General features: G+C 45.9%; 1 protein-coding gene across 3 annotated transcripts in view; it reads right to left on the bottom strand.

Moving 5' to 3' along the window:
* The window catches only part of CD58 (CD58 molecule), a 67,327-nt gene that overhangs the window by 24,399 nt on the left and 24,796 nt on the right, over positions 1 to 18,132 (bottom strand). For all 3 annotated transcript variants that reach the window (XM_075905602.2, XM_075905592.2, XM_075905610.2), the window contains exons 3-5: positions 11,632 to 11,880; positions 9,851 to 9,946; positions 8,297 to 8,341 (exon numbers count right to left, since the gene is read on the bottom strand). In XM_075905602.2, coding sequence (XP_075761717.2) covers positions 8,297 to 8,341; positions 9,851 to 9,946; positions 11,632 to 11,880 — 390 coding nt within the window. The remainder of the gene's footprint in view (positions 1 to 8,296; positions 8,342 to 9,850; positions 9,947 to 11,631; positions 11,881 to 18,132) is intronic.

The following is an 18,132-nucleotide window of genomic DNA, read 5'->3' as shown; positions in this document are numbered from 1 at the left end:
TAGACAAAGGGAGCTGTTAGGATTATATATTTACATTCAACGTACAATTTACAGCTGGGAGCCTAGGGCTGTGATGCCTGGATAGCCCCACCACGCAGAATGCCCCTAGGTCAGAGACCGCAGAAGCCTTTGGGGAACAGGGAGTTTTCTAGGGGCTACATCAACTCTCATAGATATTTGCCTAGTTTTACAACAGGCTACATACAAAGCACTAAAGCAATGAGTTCAAAGTAAGATTTCATACAAACAAAAGGAGGAAGCAATTTTTCAATAATGACGTGTGTGACGTTTCTATAATTTCTGATTTTTTTATGCAAGTAGTTGTGAAGTGCAATTAACAGATCAGACTCCTGAACAGGGCACAGAACTCTGACAAGGCTGGGAACAACTGCTTTAGTTCCACTGGCAAAATAGGCGGTAAAAGCCCCAGACTAACAGAGCAGAGTAGCTCCAGAATTGCCCTGTACACCCGGAGCAGAAGCACAACAGCAAGTAACCACGCCAACCCTCACAGCACAGAAATCAAAGAGACTGCGGCACTGCATGGCAGGCGTCTCCTGCAGAACTGACTTTTTGTCCCTTCCAGTGCCAGAAATTTGCTTCCCAACCTCCTCTCCAGGTCCCCACATGCAACTTCACCAGCACTCAGCTTCATGCTCCCGTCCCCTCATTGCCTTCGTGAGCAACAGGCCACTTCCCTCTCCGCAACCAGAAACCTGAATTTTTGTTTTAAGTTTCACAGCGCTTTGTTATTTTTGTACTTTTTGCACCAAAAATTTTCATTGCCCGCCCGGCTACAATTAAGTTGTTTAAACAAATGTGTTGCACTGGTAGAAAAACATTGTGTGTCACCATGCGATGTACCAGCATTTTAGGTACTGCACTGGCTGTTGGGGGGGGGGGGGGGGTCAGAGCATCCCGCATACTTCCGGGACCTGGCACCGAGCTGCAGAACTCACCCCCCCCACCCCCCTCCCGCAGGAAGCCCGCACTACCTCCGTTGTCCCTGCAGGTAGCATCAGAGCGGCGTTCATCTTGGGGGCAGAGTCAGTGACCACAGCGGAGCCAAGGGCCATGGGGGGAGGCGCACAGGGGCGGTTTCGTGAGTCGCACTTTTGGGAGGAGAAGAGCTGTATGCGGCTCGCGAGTCACGGGTTGGCCATCCCTGCTTTATTTGCTCCTTAGCTGAGACGTCAGGACTGAACCCACTTACAATGAAGTCAACTGTGACACAAGGCAGATGAGGCCCTTTGTATGCCAAGTCTCAGCCTGAAGCAGTTTTTACAAATGACTTACAAATCCCAAGATGGAAGGATGTGGACTGGAAATGCTAATTGACCATAAACAGCAGCAATGTGGCCAGCACAAATATATTATATGTCCGCCCTCTTACCTTCCTTTTCGCCACTTTCTTCTTGGCATGAGGCATCGTTAAGATGCTCTTGTCCAATCTTACAGTCAGCTAAACAAATAGGCTGACTGGCATGATTTTCCGGAAATGCTTTTAACGGAAAAGTTTTCCATTAAAAGCATTTTCGGAAAAGAGCGTCTAGATTGGCACGGACGCTTTTCCGCAAAAGCACTTTTTGCGGAAAAGTGTCCGTGGCCAATCTAAATGCACTTTTGCGCAAAAAAGCCTCGATCGCCATTTTCGCGATTGGGGCTTTTTTGCGGAAAACAAATCTCAGCTGTCTACACTGGGACTTTTGTCCGAACGGGAGCAGCATAGTATTTCCGCAAAAAGCACTGATTTCTTACAGTAGGAAGTCAGTGCTTTTGCGGAAATTCGAGCGGCCCGTGTAGACAGCTGGCAAGTTTTTCTGGAAAAGCAGCTGATTTTCTGGAAAAACTGGCCAGTCTAGACACAGCCCTGAAGTAAAAACTTGTATGAACATGAAACTCCCAACAAGCATCAGCTTAACATGCCAAAAAAAACCCTCAAATCAAGAGTTATTTAACTTCCAATCACAATATGAAACCAATTACACTCCTCAAGGAGCAGACTTATAATTCAGTAAAACATTGTATTAATACAGATGAAAAAGACAAGATCCAGAACAAAACCTCCACCTCAGTCTCAAGACGCTTGAGTAAAAAACTGGATCTTGTTCCAGTAAATTTTAGGCACTGGGAGGCCAGTTGAAGGGAATGTCAAAGCCGAATGCCCTTCACTGAGAACAAGCTGCCCCCTCCCCAGATAATTAAAATCTAAGGACTGCTAATTTAGGTGCACTAGCTGAACTCAAATGCCATGATGGTTTACAGAAAGAGGCATGGGTGTCCATTTAGTCATGTGCTTATCACTGTAATAACTGATTGCTTCATAAATAGGGCTTTAGCCTTGCAATACATCTCTGAGGTAAGACATAACTGTCTCCATTTCCCAGATGAGAAGCTGAGCTCAGAAGCAACTTTCTCCCCAGACACAGATTTGTCCCCTGACAGCAACCCACCCTGTGTGAATCCAATCAAACTTGATTGTTGGTTAATAGGAAATTTGTCACTGCATCCTAGTACAGGCAATCAGGAATCACCAGGCTGCAACCACCTGGAACAGTTACACCCAGATGAATGTGAGGGTTGAGAAAATGCTCTCTATCCCCATTCTAGTCTCAACCCGGCAGCACAGAAATTCTCAGTGATGCAATGGGAGAGTGCACAGTTTCTGTCCCTGAGGTTCTTATACCTCCCTCATACATTTTATCTGATGTAGGTCACATGTACACCAAGATGATCCAGGCAGATGATGCAAAGAAAAAGGAAGCTTAGGAGACTCAGTACTAATGTGTAAGGATACAAAGTGATCATTGGCACATTACTATAGTGAGCCAGTTGTCATAGAGCATTCTCCTGTAGAAAAACCTGAAACTTAGTAGGGTCCATCAGCCTCTGCTGGATTTGAAGGGAACGTGGATTAGCCGTGACCATAAGCTGCATGTGGTAATAGTCGGATCCTAACAAAGGAGTAACTTTCACTCCTTGGTCACCAAAGAGGATCCAAAGTGCCCAGACTCGTGTGTGGAGCCAAAATCTCGTGACAGAGGCCTATGGCAGACATGCCACCCAGGAGATTCCAGCAAAGCCCACAAGAGTCATCATAGTGTGGAGAGCAAGGTCACCTAAGACATGAACTTTGTTAGAGGCTCTCTCAAATCAATGCCAATACTGTGGCTTTCCCTTTGGATGGGCACTGCAGCAGCCAACATCACACAAGACGCTGCTGTTGTTTGGGAGGACAAGACCTTGGCCATTCCAGACCTGCTGATACATCAAGACCTCAGTTCACTGCTGCTCTCCTGACTCAACTCCAGTAGCCCTTCAGGATCCATGATGCAGCACCACAGGCTTGAATCATGAGCTGCTTGTAGCATCTCAGCAAGAGACCTGACTAAAGCTCTAACAACCCAAGTCCTGGAGGTTCTGCCTTCCCCATAGGCAGTGAACTGCACCCAACCACAGTCAGAAAACGCATAGAAGGTGTGAGTATCTCCTCCACAAATGGCAGCCACCATGTGGCTCTGGCCTTTCCTTAGGTGGCAGCTGCTCCAGTGGCCCCAGCCAGAGCCAGAGCCACCATTGTGCCCACCAGTTACTAACATTATATTTATCTATTATGGAAGAAAAAACACTTAAACAGCCCTTTCCCAGTCACAAAGAATAAAGGGAGCTCTTAAATCTGAACTTTCATTCACTCATCATTATTATTATGGCTGACCTTAAGTGCCAGTGTACTCTGTATTTGTTCCACAATCTGCAATTTTGCATTTCTGCTGCAGATGTGATTTAACCCTGGCATCAAAGTTTCTTTAGTCTGAAGAAAAAAACCCCCACCTTATTCAAGCTAGAAAGAAAATAAAACAAAGCAAGAAAGTTTGCCAAAACCCACCTCTTCTCACTCAAGATATTTGGGGACAAAGCCGCAGCCCACAGCCTGTGGCATGATGACCTATCAGCCCCAGGGGACCGCTGCAGCAATGTTAGCTAAACTCCCACCCTCTTCCCTTAGGAGAGGCCCTGACCACATTTCTCCTCCTGGCAAAGCAGCCCCCAAATCATCCTGATCAAAATGCTGGAGCATCAGTAGCAGCCTCCACTGTCTCTCTCCTATCACCTCCACCCTTTCTTTATGCAGCTGTGTCCTTAGGGGATTGGCCCATCTTCTTCCATATAAGGTCTGCAGCTTGTACCCCTTTCCAATCTTTTCCTGCTCTCTGTGGCTGGTTTGAGTTCCTCCATCGCTTTCTGTTTGCCTGGCTGCTTGCCTGCCTTCCTAGAAGCCCATTACATGGCCACATCAGTGTGCCCACAAGCACAGCCCCCTGCCAGCCACACAGGTCCACGTGAGCCTCCCAGACCCACTCGTCTCGTGCCATTGCCGGGCTGCTCCCTTGGGGACAGGTAGGGAAGTTCCCCATGAGCCCCTGGCACAGCGGGTCAGTGCCTGCCTCTCCTGGCCCACGGGCTGTCCCGCGCCCTGCCCCACCCTTGAGTTGGGCACTGCTGGCCGGCAGGCACCTTCCCAGCCCCCAGGAGCACTGCCTGCTCCACTGCAGCTGGCGGCGCGCATCGCCCAGACTTGAAGCTCACTGGCGGGTGCCTGCCCGCCACAGGTCTGCCTTCTCATAGATTTTAAGGTCAGAAGGGACCATTATGATCATCTAGTCTGATCCCCTGCACAGTGCAGGCCACAGAATCTCACCCACCCCTCCTAGAATAATCCTCTCACCTATATCTCAGATATTGAAGCCTTCAAATACTTTGAAGAACCCAAGATGCAGAGAACCCTCCAGCTGTGATCTGTACCCCATGCTACAGAGGAAGGCGAAAAACCTCCAGGGCTTCTGCCAATCTACCCTGGAGGAAAATTCCTTCCCAACCCCAAATATGGCGATCAGCTGAACCCTGAGCATGTAGGCAAGACTCACCAGCCACACACCCAGAAAGTTCTCTATAGTAACTCCTGTCATCCCTCCATTGACCTATTTCCCACTGATAATGAATGGTCAATTGGTTACCAAGATCATGTTATTTCATCAAACCATCCCCTTCATAAACCCATCTAGTTTAATCTTCTGCCTTCTGCCTGCCACAAGGCTCCAGCTCCAACTGAAACTGCTGCTGCTGCCCAACATCAGTGCCTCTTTCTGTGAACCATCATGGCATTTGAGATCAGCTAGTGCACCTAAATTAACGGTCCTTAGATTTTAATTATCTGGGGAGGAGACAGCTTGTTCTCAGTGAAGGGCGTTTGGCTTTGACATTCCCTTCAACTGGTCTGACAGCACCTAAAGTTTATTGGAACAAGATCCAGTTTTTTACTCAAGCTTCTTGAGGCAGAGATGGATAGGTAAGAGATGGTGGTTCTGTTCTGGATCTTGTCTTTTCTTCTGTATGGATGGGATGAAGAGATACAGTTTCTTGATACCTTAAATGACTGCTTCTTGAACCTACATGGGAAGAGGCAATTTTTCATTTAGTCCTAAGTGAAGCGCAGGATCTGGTCCAAGAGGTGACCACTTGGAAATAGCGACCATAATATAATTAAATTTAACATTCCTCTGGCAGGAAAAATTCCACAGCAGCCCAACACTGTGGCATTAAATTTCAGAAGGGGAAAACTCACAAAAATGAGGTTAAACAGAAATTAAAAGGTACAATGTCAAAAGTAAAATCACTGCAGGGAAACTTTTCAAGACACCATAATAAACACTCAACTTAAATGCATACCACAGATTAAAAAAACACAGTAAAAGAACCAAAAAAGTGCTTTTATGGCTTAACAGCCAAATAAAAGAAGCAGTAAGAGATAAAAAGCCATTGTTTAAAATGGGGAAATTAAATTTTAGTGAGGAAAATAGAAAAGAGCATAAACTCTGCCAAATTAGATGTAAAAATATAATTAGGAAGGCCAAAAAGCAATTTGAAGAACATCTAGCCAAAAACTCAAAAAGTAATAGCAAAATACTTTTAAGTACATCAGAAGCAGGAAGCCTGCTAAACAACCAGTGGGGCCTCTGGACGACTGAGATGCTAAAGGAGCATTCAAAGACAATAAGGTCATTGTGAGGAAACTAAGGGCACGTCTACACAGCAGGGCTAAAGCCAAAATCAGCTACGCAACTTGAGCTACATCAATTGTGTAGCCTAAGGCAATCTTATTTCGGCTCTTGGAGCGGTCTACACAGCAGGAAGTCCGAGAAAAGGCACTCTTCCTTTGACTTCCCTTACTTCTTGTAAAATTAAGAGTTACAGGATTTGGAGTAAGCAGTCCTCCAGCTCAACATTATTTCAACATTATGTCAAAATAACTGCTTGTTGTGTAGACGCAAACTATGTTATTTCGGAATAACGCCAGTTATTCCAAAATAATGCTGCAGTGTAGACATAGCCTACATAAATTCTTTGCATCAGTCTTCAAAGCTGAGGATGTTAAGGAGATTACCAAATGTGAGCTATTCCTTTTAGGTGATAAATCTGAGGAACTGTCCCAGATTGAGGTATCATTAGAGGAGGTTTTGGAATAAACTGACAAACTAAACAGTAAGTCACCAGGACAGGATGGCATTCATCCAAAAGTTCTGAAAGAACTCAAATGTGAAATTGTGGAACTGCTAACTGGTTTATCCTTTAAATCATTTTCTGTACTTGATGGCTGGAAGATAGCTAATGTGATGTCAAAAAGGGTTCTATACAATTGGCAATTACAGACTGGTAAGTTTAACGTCAGTACCAGGCAAATTAATTGAAACTATAGTAAAGAATAGAATTGTCAGACACATAGGTGAACATAATTTGTTGGGGGGGAGGAGAGAGAAGAAGAAGTCAACATGGTTTCTGTAAAGGGAAATCATGCTTTACTGATCTACTAGAATTCTTTGAGGGGGGTCAACAAACATGTGGACAAGGGGGATCCGGTAGGTATAGTGTACTTAGATTTCCAGAAAGCCTTTGACAAGATCCTTCACCAAAGATCTCATGGATTGGCAACTGGTTAAAAGGTAGGAAACAAAGTAGAGAAATAAATGGTCGGAGTGGAGAGAATTAACTAGTGGTGCCTGGCAGGGACCTGTACTGAGACCAACTCCTATTCAACATATTCATAAATGATCTGGAAAATGCAGTAAACAGTGAGGGGGAAAATTTGCAGATGATACTAAACTGCTCAAGATAGTTAAAGTCCAAAGTAGACTGTAAAGAGCTTCAAGAGGATCTCACAAAACTAAAAGACTGGGGAACAAAATGCTAATGAATTTTAATGGTGATAAATGCAAAGTAATGCATATTGGTTAACATAATCCCAACTATATGTATAAAATGATGGGGACTAAATTAGCTGCCTATTACCACCAAGAAAGAGATCTTGGAGTCATTATGGATAGTTCTCTGAAAACATGTACTCAATGTGCAGCAGCCATCAAAAAAGCAAACAGAATGCTAGGAATCATTAAAAAATGGATAGAGAATAAGGCAGGGAATATCTTATTGCTTCTATATAAATCCATGGTACGCCCACATCTTGAATATTGAGTACAGATGTGGTTGCCTCATTTGAAAAAAAGATTTCTTGGCACTGGAAAAAATTCAGAAAAAGGCAACAAAAATGATTAGGGGTTTGGAAGAGCTACCATTTGAGGAGAGATTTTTAATCTGACAAGTCCCAGTTTTATTAAAGAGGAGACTAAGGTGGGGGGTGGGGGGAGATATGATATAAGTCATGACCATGTGAAGAAAGTAAATATGCAAAAGTTATTTACTTGTTCCCATAACACAAGAACTAGGGGTCATCAAATGAAATTAATAGGTAGCAGATTTAAAAGAAACAAAAGGAAGAATTTCTTCACATAACACACGGTTGACCTGTGGAACTCCTTGTCAGAGGACACTGTGAAGGCCAAGACTTTAACAGAGTTCAAAAAAGAAATAGAAAAATTCATGGAGGTTAGGCCCATTAATGACTATAAGCCAGGATGGGCAGGGATGATGTCCGTAGCCTCCGTTTGTCAGAAACTGGGAATGGATGACAGGGGAGGAATCACTTGATTACCGGTTTCGTTCATTCCCTCTGGGGCACCTGGCAGAAGAAAGGATAGTGGGCTACATGGATCTTTGGTCTGACCCAGTAAGGCTTTCTTATGTTCTCTCTCCATGCTCTTTGTAAGAGCCAAAGGGTCCAGAAAGTAACTCCCAAGAGTGCATCAACACATTCTGTTTTCAGACAGAATACTGTTGTGAAGCCTCAGTTATGAAGAGCTGCACACTGTGTATAACGATCCCATAAATTTAGCGTAACATTTACCTGAATGCATTGTGGGTGTTCTTCCGAAAATTCCTCTAAGCCAATCTTAAGGAAAAGAAAGAAAGCGGATGTGTCATTTGTTATCATTATTCACATTACTGCAGAGCCTAGAGGCCTAGTCGTGGGGCAAGATCCCATAGTGCTAGGTATTATACAAACATAGAACAAGACAAGCCTTGCCCCAAAGAGCTCACATTTCTACTTTTGCAGGGTGGTGGTAATGAGGCTATAAACGAGACAGACACATACAGGAGGGCAAATTCGGGTTCAACAAGGACACACCAGACAAAATATAGTTCAACAGGCGCATCAGGTAAATGATACCTGCCTTAACTCTCCAGCTAGCAAACACAGAGACGTCTCCATGGGGATTCCAGGTTTGTTATGAGAAAGGGCCCACAAGAGAGCGTCCATCAGTAATATACATGGACATATTTGCAGAGCGAGGGCTGGGCCATACCTAGACCTCCTGCTCCAAAACACTCACTGACCATATGATTCCTCCTAGGATAAGAGGCATAGACAGTGCCCCCTGTTGAGGCCATTGTCAGACAGAATGAGAACAGAGGTGAGTGCTGCTTTTGCAGCCAATGAGCTCAGGACCGAAGCGCCTCTGCATGCTGCAGTCCCACCGAACTCTGGTACTGACACTATGTCTGAGCTTGCTTCTGGGGGGCCATGCAGGAATGGGCATCTCTTTTCCAAGCCAGAACTCAGCCCATAGTATTAACTGAAAAGTAGTTGGCATAGAGAGAGATTCACAGAGGCAGCCTGAAATTCCTGCGTCTCCTCTTTAGAGCTACCACTGCCTGGGTCTCAAGAGTGGTGGAAAAGGCCATCATCACATCAATTCCCTGGGCAGCTGGCAGGAGAGAAGCATGAAGCACACCACACAGACTTACAAGTTTTCCTTTCTATTGTCGTGTCTCTCTCACTTTGGCTGCCCTAGGAGCAAATGGCAGATGAAGCAAGAGTTTCTGCATTAGCCACATGGGTTATGAAAAAGAAAATCAGTGGGCATGCATGGCGGGGGAAGTCAAAGGAGGCATAAGGGGCAGCTAATGGCCAAATTCTGCCTTTCCTGCTACAGACATGTAATATCTAACCAGTAGCAAAAGCAGTAAAATCACTTTGCACAAGAGGCTCCACGGAGGCCCCCTGCCCACACACAGGCACCTGGAGGGACAATAAAGGGCCAAGACATGACAAAAGCATGTAGATCTACATAGACTTCCCAAACACACATGCAGACAGGACACAGAGTGACAGCAGATTCTGGAAAAGCAGAAGCTCCAGAGGAATTGCGTATGCAGGCACGCACAGCACTCTTTGTCAGGAAGTGTCTGTAGTGGGGTGTAAACAGAGCCCAGGAATTAGCTCTGAGGAAGCTAAAGTAAATTTTTTCTCAAGTCTTCTACCCCCTAGAGAAATAATAAGCCACACTTATTGATTAAAAAATAAAATGTACTGTAATGCACATAAGCTTATATTCACCCTACTGAAACTTGGAATGCCACATAATCACACAGCCAATGCAAACAAAGCATTCCATACCTCGTTTCCACCAACAGAGCAGTACGCCTCCAACTATCACAAGAAGAACAAAAATGGCGATTAAAGCACCTCTTCCTCTTGAAGGACTAACGGCAGCTAGAAGAAATAAAAAAAAATAGCTAATAAACATTTAGTGTGCTGTAAACAACTTCAATAAAGGTAAAAGTTCACAAAGATGCACATCAAAATAACACCCTTTTTAAAAAAAAAAAAAAAAAAAAAAAAAAGGGGGGGGGGGAGGGGAATAATTTGAAAACATTGGGCCAAATTCAGTCCCTGGCGCCACCCCCAATAGCGCCAATGGAATTACATCAGGGTTGACTTTGGCCCAATGATGGCCTGTTATAACATACTTTCGATATTTTAACGGCTTCCTGTCTTTAGAAAGCTAACAAGAGTTTTTATTTTTAACATAGGAACTGCCATTCCAGATCACAACACACTGTCCAGCCTGCTGTCTTTCACAATGGCTTGTTCCTGATGCTTCAGAGGAAGGGACAAAAATCAATATTAGACAGCCATGGAATAACCTGCCCACTGCGGAAGTTTTTTCCTACCTCTTGTCAGTCAATTGGCTAATGCCCCTAAAGCAGGAGTAGTTATGTTCTATAGACTTTTTTTTATTCTACCCAATAGCAGCATAGATATTATTTTTATTTGTACAAATGTCTAATCCTGGTCAACAGCCCTGAAAAACAGAGTTGAGCTGATCTGAGTCCACCGACCTAACAACCACCTCTTGTGGGGATGGGTTTACTACAGCAACAGGAACACTCTTCCACTGCTGCAGCAAATGTCTACGTAACACAGCATAGCTGCAGCACCGTCTCTGTGCCTCTGTAGTGTAGGCAAGCCTTTCTACGTGGCTTTCTGTGGCCATGAGTTACACAAGTTCATTAAAACACAGAATTGGCTGACACAGTAAGGAGAGAAAATATTTTCACCCCCCCATCTGCTAAACTACCAGGGCCAAATCAAGATCGTCACTAGCGATTGAATTTATTAGCCTCTGATTGGTGGATTATGTGAAATGATTGGATAAGACTCAGTCCACTTCTTACGTAGCAGGTGCCACAGCACAAGAACTGACATTGATAAATCCCCACATTGGAAGGTTCAGCAGCGAGGCCAAGGTTTACTCTGTCCATAGAGACAGAGCTCCCCCGTCTCCCTTAGAACTTCATTCCAAGGAACCGCTGACAGCTTACAATGCTGCCAGGGAAGGAGGGGGGCAAAGAAGGTAACTGCCCTGGGGCCCAGCAATTCAAAAGGGCCCGTGGTTCCCAACCATCACTGCTGCGACTGCAGCAGCAGCCGGAGCCCCAGGCCCTTTAAATCATTGCTGGAACCCCCCGTGGCACACTCCAGGGAGAGCTAAGGGCTGGTTGGGGAAGAGGGGCCATGGCGTGGTCCAGGAGGTGCTGACAGATGATTGCCCCAAGCCCCACCCCTTATGGGAACACTGAGCTATCGCCTTCTGCCCAGCCCCCAACTTCATGCCAGGGTCCTGGCAATTCTGTCAGCCCCCCTGACTACTGCTATCCCTGCAGGATAAGTTCTGTGTAATGGCCTTTATAGCACCTTCCACTAGCTCCAAATTCACTTTTATTACCGTGCCGATTCTGCTACAATGACTTTGGCAGTTTGTTCCCTTTTACGCTCTACACTTTATTTCCCGAGACATCAAAAGGAAGTCTGGAGTCCAAATGAACATCTTGTTTCGCCGCACAGACCCCTGTCCCCTCTTATTGTTATACAGCCCTTTCGACCCACATACTCACGTTCTTGGAAGCATGTGCTCAGAGAGATCGCACTCCTGATTTGTGTCTTGGAGACTGAAATGGCACACTCCATTGTCTTGGAAGACTCTGGAATCTTTTCAGATTCGTAAACAGCACTACTAACATCATTCACTATTTGGCCATCAAGATACCAACTGTAGAGCACATCCTTTGAGAAATTTTTCGTACACAGTATTTTAATCCGATCATTAGAGATGCTGCAGTTTAATACTGGTGGTGGAGGACGCTCTGGAAGAAAAAAAAATCGAAATCACTTTGATTTCACATTATTTTGCATTTCAAGAGCTCTTTTTACTAGTTGTGGGTGTAAAGGTTAAAACACACTCTAGCGACACAGAGAGAATTTGGGTCAGTCACCAACCAGGCAATAACAGTACTTATAACCAAGGCTATCCTTAGGCATATGCAGAATACCAGGCGCTCCAAATTGAGTGGTGCTCTAGGCAGCTGCATGCTTTGTATGCCTAGGGCCACTACTGTGGGACAGGACAGGCAGGTGCATGCTGTGCTGGCTCCAGCAGCCAGTTCCAGTCCTCCCCCACCCGACTCCAGCTGCTCCCTGTTGCTGCCCATCTGCTCTACCTCGCTGGAGTCAGGAACTGGGCCATCTCTCCAGAAAGCAGGAACCCTGGCAGGCTTGGGGCCAAGGCTTGGGACACGTGTGGGGCTGGGAGTGGCAGAGCCCCAGGCAGCAGCCAGGACCCTGGCCACAGGGCTGGTGGCAGCTGGGAACCCACATAAAATTGCAGCATCCCACAGTTTGCATGCCTATGCTTCCCTGCCCTGCTCTGCTCCTGCTCACACAGCCCTGAGTAAAGCCCCCATCCTGTGGGGCACCTGCTCCTCCATTCTGCCCCTGGCCCACCTTCACGTGGGGCACCATAAACCATAAGGACTTCCCTGCTTACAGCTGTGTAACATACACAACAACTTAAGTGTTTAGACTCTATTGAGGGCACACGTCTTTTAACAGGACACCAGCATGTTGGGATTTAGGGGCCATAGGGGACCACAAGCTAAATATGAGTCAAGAGTGTGACACTGTTGCAAAAAAAGCAAATGTGATTCTGGGATGCATTAACTGAAGTGTGGTGAGCAAGACATGAGATGTGATTCTTCCGCTCTACTCTGCGCTGATTAGGCCTCAACTGGAGTATTGTGTCCAGTTCTGGGCACCACATTTCAAAATGATCCAGAGAAGGGCAACAAAAATTATTAAAGGTCTAGAAAACATGATCTATGAGAGAAGATGCATCTGACGAAGTGGGGTCTTTGCCCAAGAAAGCTTATGCTCCAATAAATCTTTTAGTCTATAAGGTGCCACAGAACTTCTCTTTATTTATGCCCCCTGCATGTAACTGTGTAACTGATGAAATTTTCAGCAGTTACACAATTACTAAATTAAATGCATTCTAACATCTCTAATAAGGATGTAAGGCAGGAGTGGGGAACATTTTTTAGACTGGAGGTCAGTGACCCGCAGAAAAATCAACATGGGCTGCACACAAGTGAGAAGCAAAAAAAAACAAACAAAAAAAAAAACCCGCAAAAAACCACACACACCTCACTGGCATGGCCCCTGACTGCGAAAAAGACAGACACTCCCCACATTTCCATCACACACTAGAGCCTAGAGGGGCCCAGGCTGGTAGATTTTGTGTGTACGGCTCCACAGGAGGACAGCGGGGGACTGGAGGGCCAATGCGGGCTCTGCAATGTTGGAGGGGAGGGGGGCCCCAAGCCTTGGGAGCCGGATCCAGGCAAGCTGGGGCCACATCCAACCCTCAAGCCTTAGGTTCCCTGCCCCTTATATAAGAGTTAAGGTTATTAAAAAGCAGGTAATTGACTATAGATACTACAATTTGTATTGACTACATGATTAGTCGATAAACAGCCCTGCTGCAGCTCTGCAGTTTAAATGCAGAAGGAGCCGGGCACCCACACAGCCCGACTCCTACTACATCTGAGCAGTCCCAGCTTGCACCAGGTCCTGGACCACTATCGCTCTGTATTTTAAATGTAGTAAGAGATGGGCATATCTTTAAACAAGCAATCGTCCAAGTACGGGAATATGGTGATGCCGGTTCTACGCAAGCGGGTGGCCACCACTGCCAGGACCTTTGAGAATATCCGTAGGACTGTCAAGAGTCCGAAGGGTAGCGCTCTGCACTGAAAGTGGAAGTCCCCCATTGTAAACCGTAGAAATCGTCTGTGCGACGGGTGTATCAAGGTCAAGGGTAGACAGGCATGCTCCCTTTTCCAAGGCAGGAACGATAGCGGCGAAGGTTACCATATTAGATCGCTGGGATCGGACAAAGCTGTTGAGTTTACAGAGATCTAAGACTGGTCTCCATCCTCCCGTCATCTTAGTGTTGAGGAAGTAGTGGGAGTAGAATCCCTTGCCCCTGTGCTCCGGTGGTACATTTTCTATGGCACCTAGCTGTAGGAGATGTTGTGCCTCTTGCACGAGCACGTTCATAAGAGGGGTCCCTGAAGAGGGACGAGCAAAGGAAGTTGGCAGGGGGAAATAACTGAAAATGGGATACAAGAAGTTTTGATGATTTCCAGCACTCACCTGTCGGTGATGAGGGACACCATGCTGAACAGAAGGCAGCTAGTCTGATGCCAAATGCTGCAGTGGATTTAGACTGCTACAGTGGCTGGTTGAAAGGTGTGGGTCTGTACCTCTGCGTGAACGACCTTCCCTGTTTTCTTTTCATAACTAGCGTGTGCACGTCAAGCGTCTTTAATGTGGTTCGTGAATCCTTTAGTGTGTGGAGCAAGGCATTGGTGGATTCAGCAAAGAGCTTGTGCCTTCGCCTTCGACTGTGGCCTGGATTTCTCTTGGAAACCCCAAGAGCTGGAGCGACAATGCCCATCTCATGATAACTGCTGAAGCGAGAGATCTTGCTGCCGTGTTCGCCAAATCTAGCGCGGCCTGCAAAGCCGTACTGGAGATTAGTGCAGCCTCGTTGAAGTTCACTTTAAACTGTTCTCTTGTTGTCAGAAAGAAATTCAATAAAAGACATGAGCTGATCAAATAGGTGGTGTCTCTATTTGGCAAAGAGTGCGGAATAGCTGGATAGTCTAAGCTAGAAGCTGGCTGATGAATATGACTTCTTGACAACCAGATCTAATCTCTTCCAGTCCCTGTCATAAGGGAACGTGTGAGTGGCCTGCTGTTTTCCTCTCTGGCTTCTGGCATCCACCACCAGGAAATCTGGGGTGGGATGGGAAAATAGAAAGTCAGCCCCTTTTTAAGCAATACAGTATTTCCAATCTGACCTTTTGCAGGTCGGAGATATTGTGGCCAGCATCTGCCAGATGGCTTTTCATGGAGATGGCCAGTTTGGTATGTGGAGAGGCATGCAGTATGTTCATCGGCTTATGTTGGGTCTCAGGCATAGCTGACAGGGAGATATCTAAGGTGTCCACAACTCTCTTTAAGAGTGCCTGGAACGATTTGAAATCATCCCCCAAACTTGGCAGCGGGGGCATGATTGTATCATCCGGAGACCATGAATAGATGTGCATAGGTGGGGGCAAGGCAGGTGTCTGACTTGGTCTCCTCATGAACTGGAATGGGCAGGAGACTGGGCTCTAGGGACTTGGGGTCTGGCAATGGCTATGGAGTCTGCTGTGCCTTCTGTGTTCTGTAGGCTGCCCAAGGATCCCAATATGGCCAGTTGGGTGGGACAGGTGGTAGGAGCCACTGTGGTGGTTGCCACTGCTGTAGCTGCTGTGTGGGCTTAGGTGAGGAGCGTCAAGGCATGTGTGCCTGAATAGGCTTGTTGTCATCATCGTCACTAGATAATGGTGGTGCTGGGGCGGATGAGAGACTGAACCGTGATGTGTTTGGGCTACCATCGACAGCGAACAAGTGTCAGTGCAGTGGCTGGTGCCTACGGCATTTTGACCGGTGCCAACACGGAGGCTTTTTGCTTAGTCTTCGTCGGTGCCTTGGAGGAGGAGGGACGGACCTCCTCCTTGGGGTCTCGGCTCTTGTCTGTGCCAGCCCCATTAGCTGCCTGTTTTTCTGGTGTATTAGGTGCTGTAGTGCCGAGGCAGACTTTTTATGGAAAGAGTTTCCTCAAGTGGAACTCAGTCTGAGTAAGAATGGGACCTCTTTTTGGGCACCTGAGCCCTTTCATTGTCTTTTTGGCTCCACCTGGTGGGAGCCCCTCTCCCTGATGCCGTTCCAGGGGATGGCTGCCTGGATGGCATGGTATGCTTAGGACTGGAGGCAGGACGAGCAGTCTTCTCCAACTGAATCATTTTTAGCTGGAGTTTTCTAGCCTTCCTCATTTGTGAAGTGAGTGGTTTGCTGTGAGGGCACTGATCTGTAGCATGCTCCTCACCCAAGCAGTGAACACACTGCGAGTGTCCATCTGATGTGGAAATGGACAGTCTCTTAAAAATCAGGTGAGCCAGGCATGTCCAAGTGAAAGAAGGAGTTTAAAGGGGTTGCTGCCAGATGGCCCTGCAAAAGTATGCTATTTACCTAACTACACCATAACAATGAGGGGAAAAGATTTTTTTAAAACTTATTAGTACAGAACTACTAACAATAACTACGAATGCTTAAGTCTTAACTATTAACACTAAGTATCTATTTTCAACTTAATAATGAGGGCGACTGCTAAGCTGTGACCAAAGCTGACAGCGGTAAAGAAGGAACTAGAGACGGTTGGCTGTGTATGCAGGATAGCCATTTCAAATGTTGCGCACCGATGTCCCATGGGGACAGCCGACCGTGGGCACTGCTACCTAAAATCTCTGATTAGAGGCACAGCACCGCTCAAGCACCTAGGATGGAGCACCCACGGTGACACGCCTTGAAGAAGAATTAACCCTTTCAAAGGCTTTCTGAAAGTCTCAGTACACTATTTTGGCTGGATCACACTTGTCTATCTGCTTGTTGAACCCCTCAGAAAATTCTAATAAATTGGTGAGGCATGATTTCCCTTTACAAAAACCATGCTGACTCTTCCCCAACATACCGTGTTCATTTGCATATCTGATCATTTTATTTTTTATTATAATTTCAACCAATTTCCCTTGTTCCGAAATTAAGCTCACTGGACTGTAATCACCAGGATCACCTCTGGAGCAGTGTTCCCTGTAAGATGTGCACATGGACAGTCACCCAAGAGAGATTCAAATGCCATCCAGCTGATTAGCAAAGTGCCCCCAGCCTCCCATAACCGGCAGCATGTGTTTCTATTATCCACACATACCTCGGTGCACATAAAATTTATTCTGTACATGGATGGAAAAAATTAGAGGGAACATTGCTCTGCAGCCTTTTTTAAACGTAGACATTACATTAAATGCCCTCTAGTCATCTATTATGGAGAACATTGTAAGCTATAGGCTATATACTACAGTTAGTAAAGTAGTACAGTTAGTAGTTCTGCAATTTCATATTTGAGTTCCTGCAGAACTCTTGGGAGAAGTGATGGGCATCTGCCCCACACTGTGCAGGAAGAGTTTAACAGAGACAAAGATGCTGCACGAAAAGTAGCTAATAGAAGAGAGGTTATGAGGAGTGGCCAATCAGGGCCCAGCAGACCCATGTAAGAAAAGCCTCAGGGCAGAGCAGAGTCAGTAGATGCCTGAAGCTCAAGGAGAGAGACCTGCCTGAAATAGGCTGCAACTCTGTACGACCTTGTACCAGAGTAACACAGGCTGGAACCTTGGGAGAAGACAAGGAGCTTCTGATGGCTTGCTGCAACTGAGATGAGTGCGGTGGTCACAGGGAAGTGGGGCTGAGAAATGCAGTGACAGTAGAAGTAAAGAGATTACAGCAGGTGACTGTGATCCACTGGGTCACTGGACTGGGATCCGGAGGAGTAGGTTGGCCCAGGTCTCCTTCCCCCACCGCTGCACGACTGGGAAAGTGGCAGGGGAAGTGACTGCAGTTGCCACTGGGGAAGTGGTTAGACTACTGAAAAGCTAAATCTCCTCTATTCTGATGTACAGACATTTTTTATGCTAGTTTAGGTCTTTAGCTAGTTAGTTCTTTCTATACCTGTATAATGACATGTTTATATTTGATTTGCCACAGTTTATGCTCTCTTCTATTTTCCTCACTGGGATTTGACTTCCAGTTTTTAAAGAATGTCTTTTTGCTTCTAACTGCCTCTTTAGTTTAGACCTAGTGGCATATTTCTGGTCTTCTTGCAACTTTTTTTTTTTAAATTTAGGGTATATATTTTGCTTGACCCTCTCTTAGGATGCTTTTACATAGTCTCTATGCAGTCTGCAGACACATCAACACACTTGAGACTTCCTTTTAATTTTCTTTTAACTAGCTTCCTCATTTTTTGTGTAATTCCACTTTTTGAATGCCAATCTGGTGGTTTTCTGTGGTCTATGTCACCCCAGATGTTAGATTTAAGTACATTATGGTTGCTATTACTGAGCAGTTCAGCTATATTCACCTCTTTGATCAGATCCTATGTTCCAATCAGCATTAAA

This window comes from Pelodiscus sinensis, chromosome 1, assembly GCF_052426305.1.
Source record: "Pelodiscus sinensis isolate ZL-2025 chromosome 1, ASM5242630v1, whole genome shotgun sequence".
Classification (NCBI taxonomy): Eukaryota; Metazoa; Chordata; order Testudines; family Trionychidae; genus Pelodiscus; species Pelodiscus sinensis.
The sequence above is the reverse complement of the archived record's forward strand: the minus strand, read 5'-3'. Positions and strand labels throughout refer to the sequence as shown.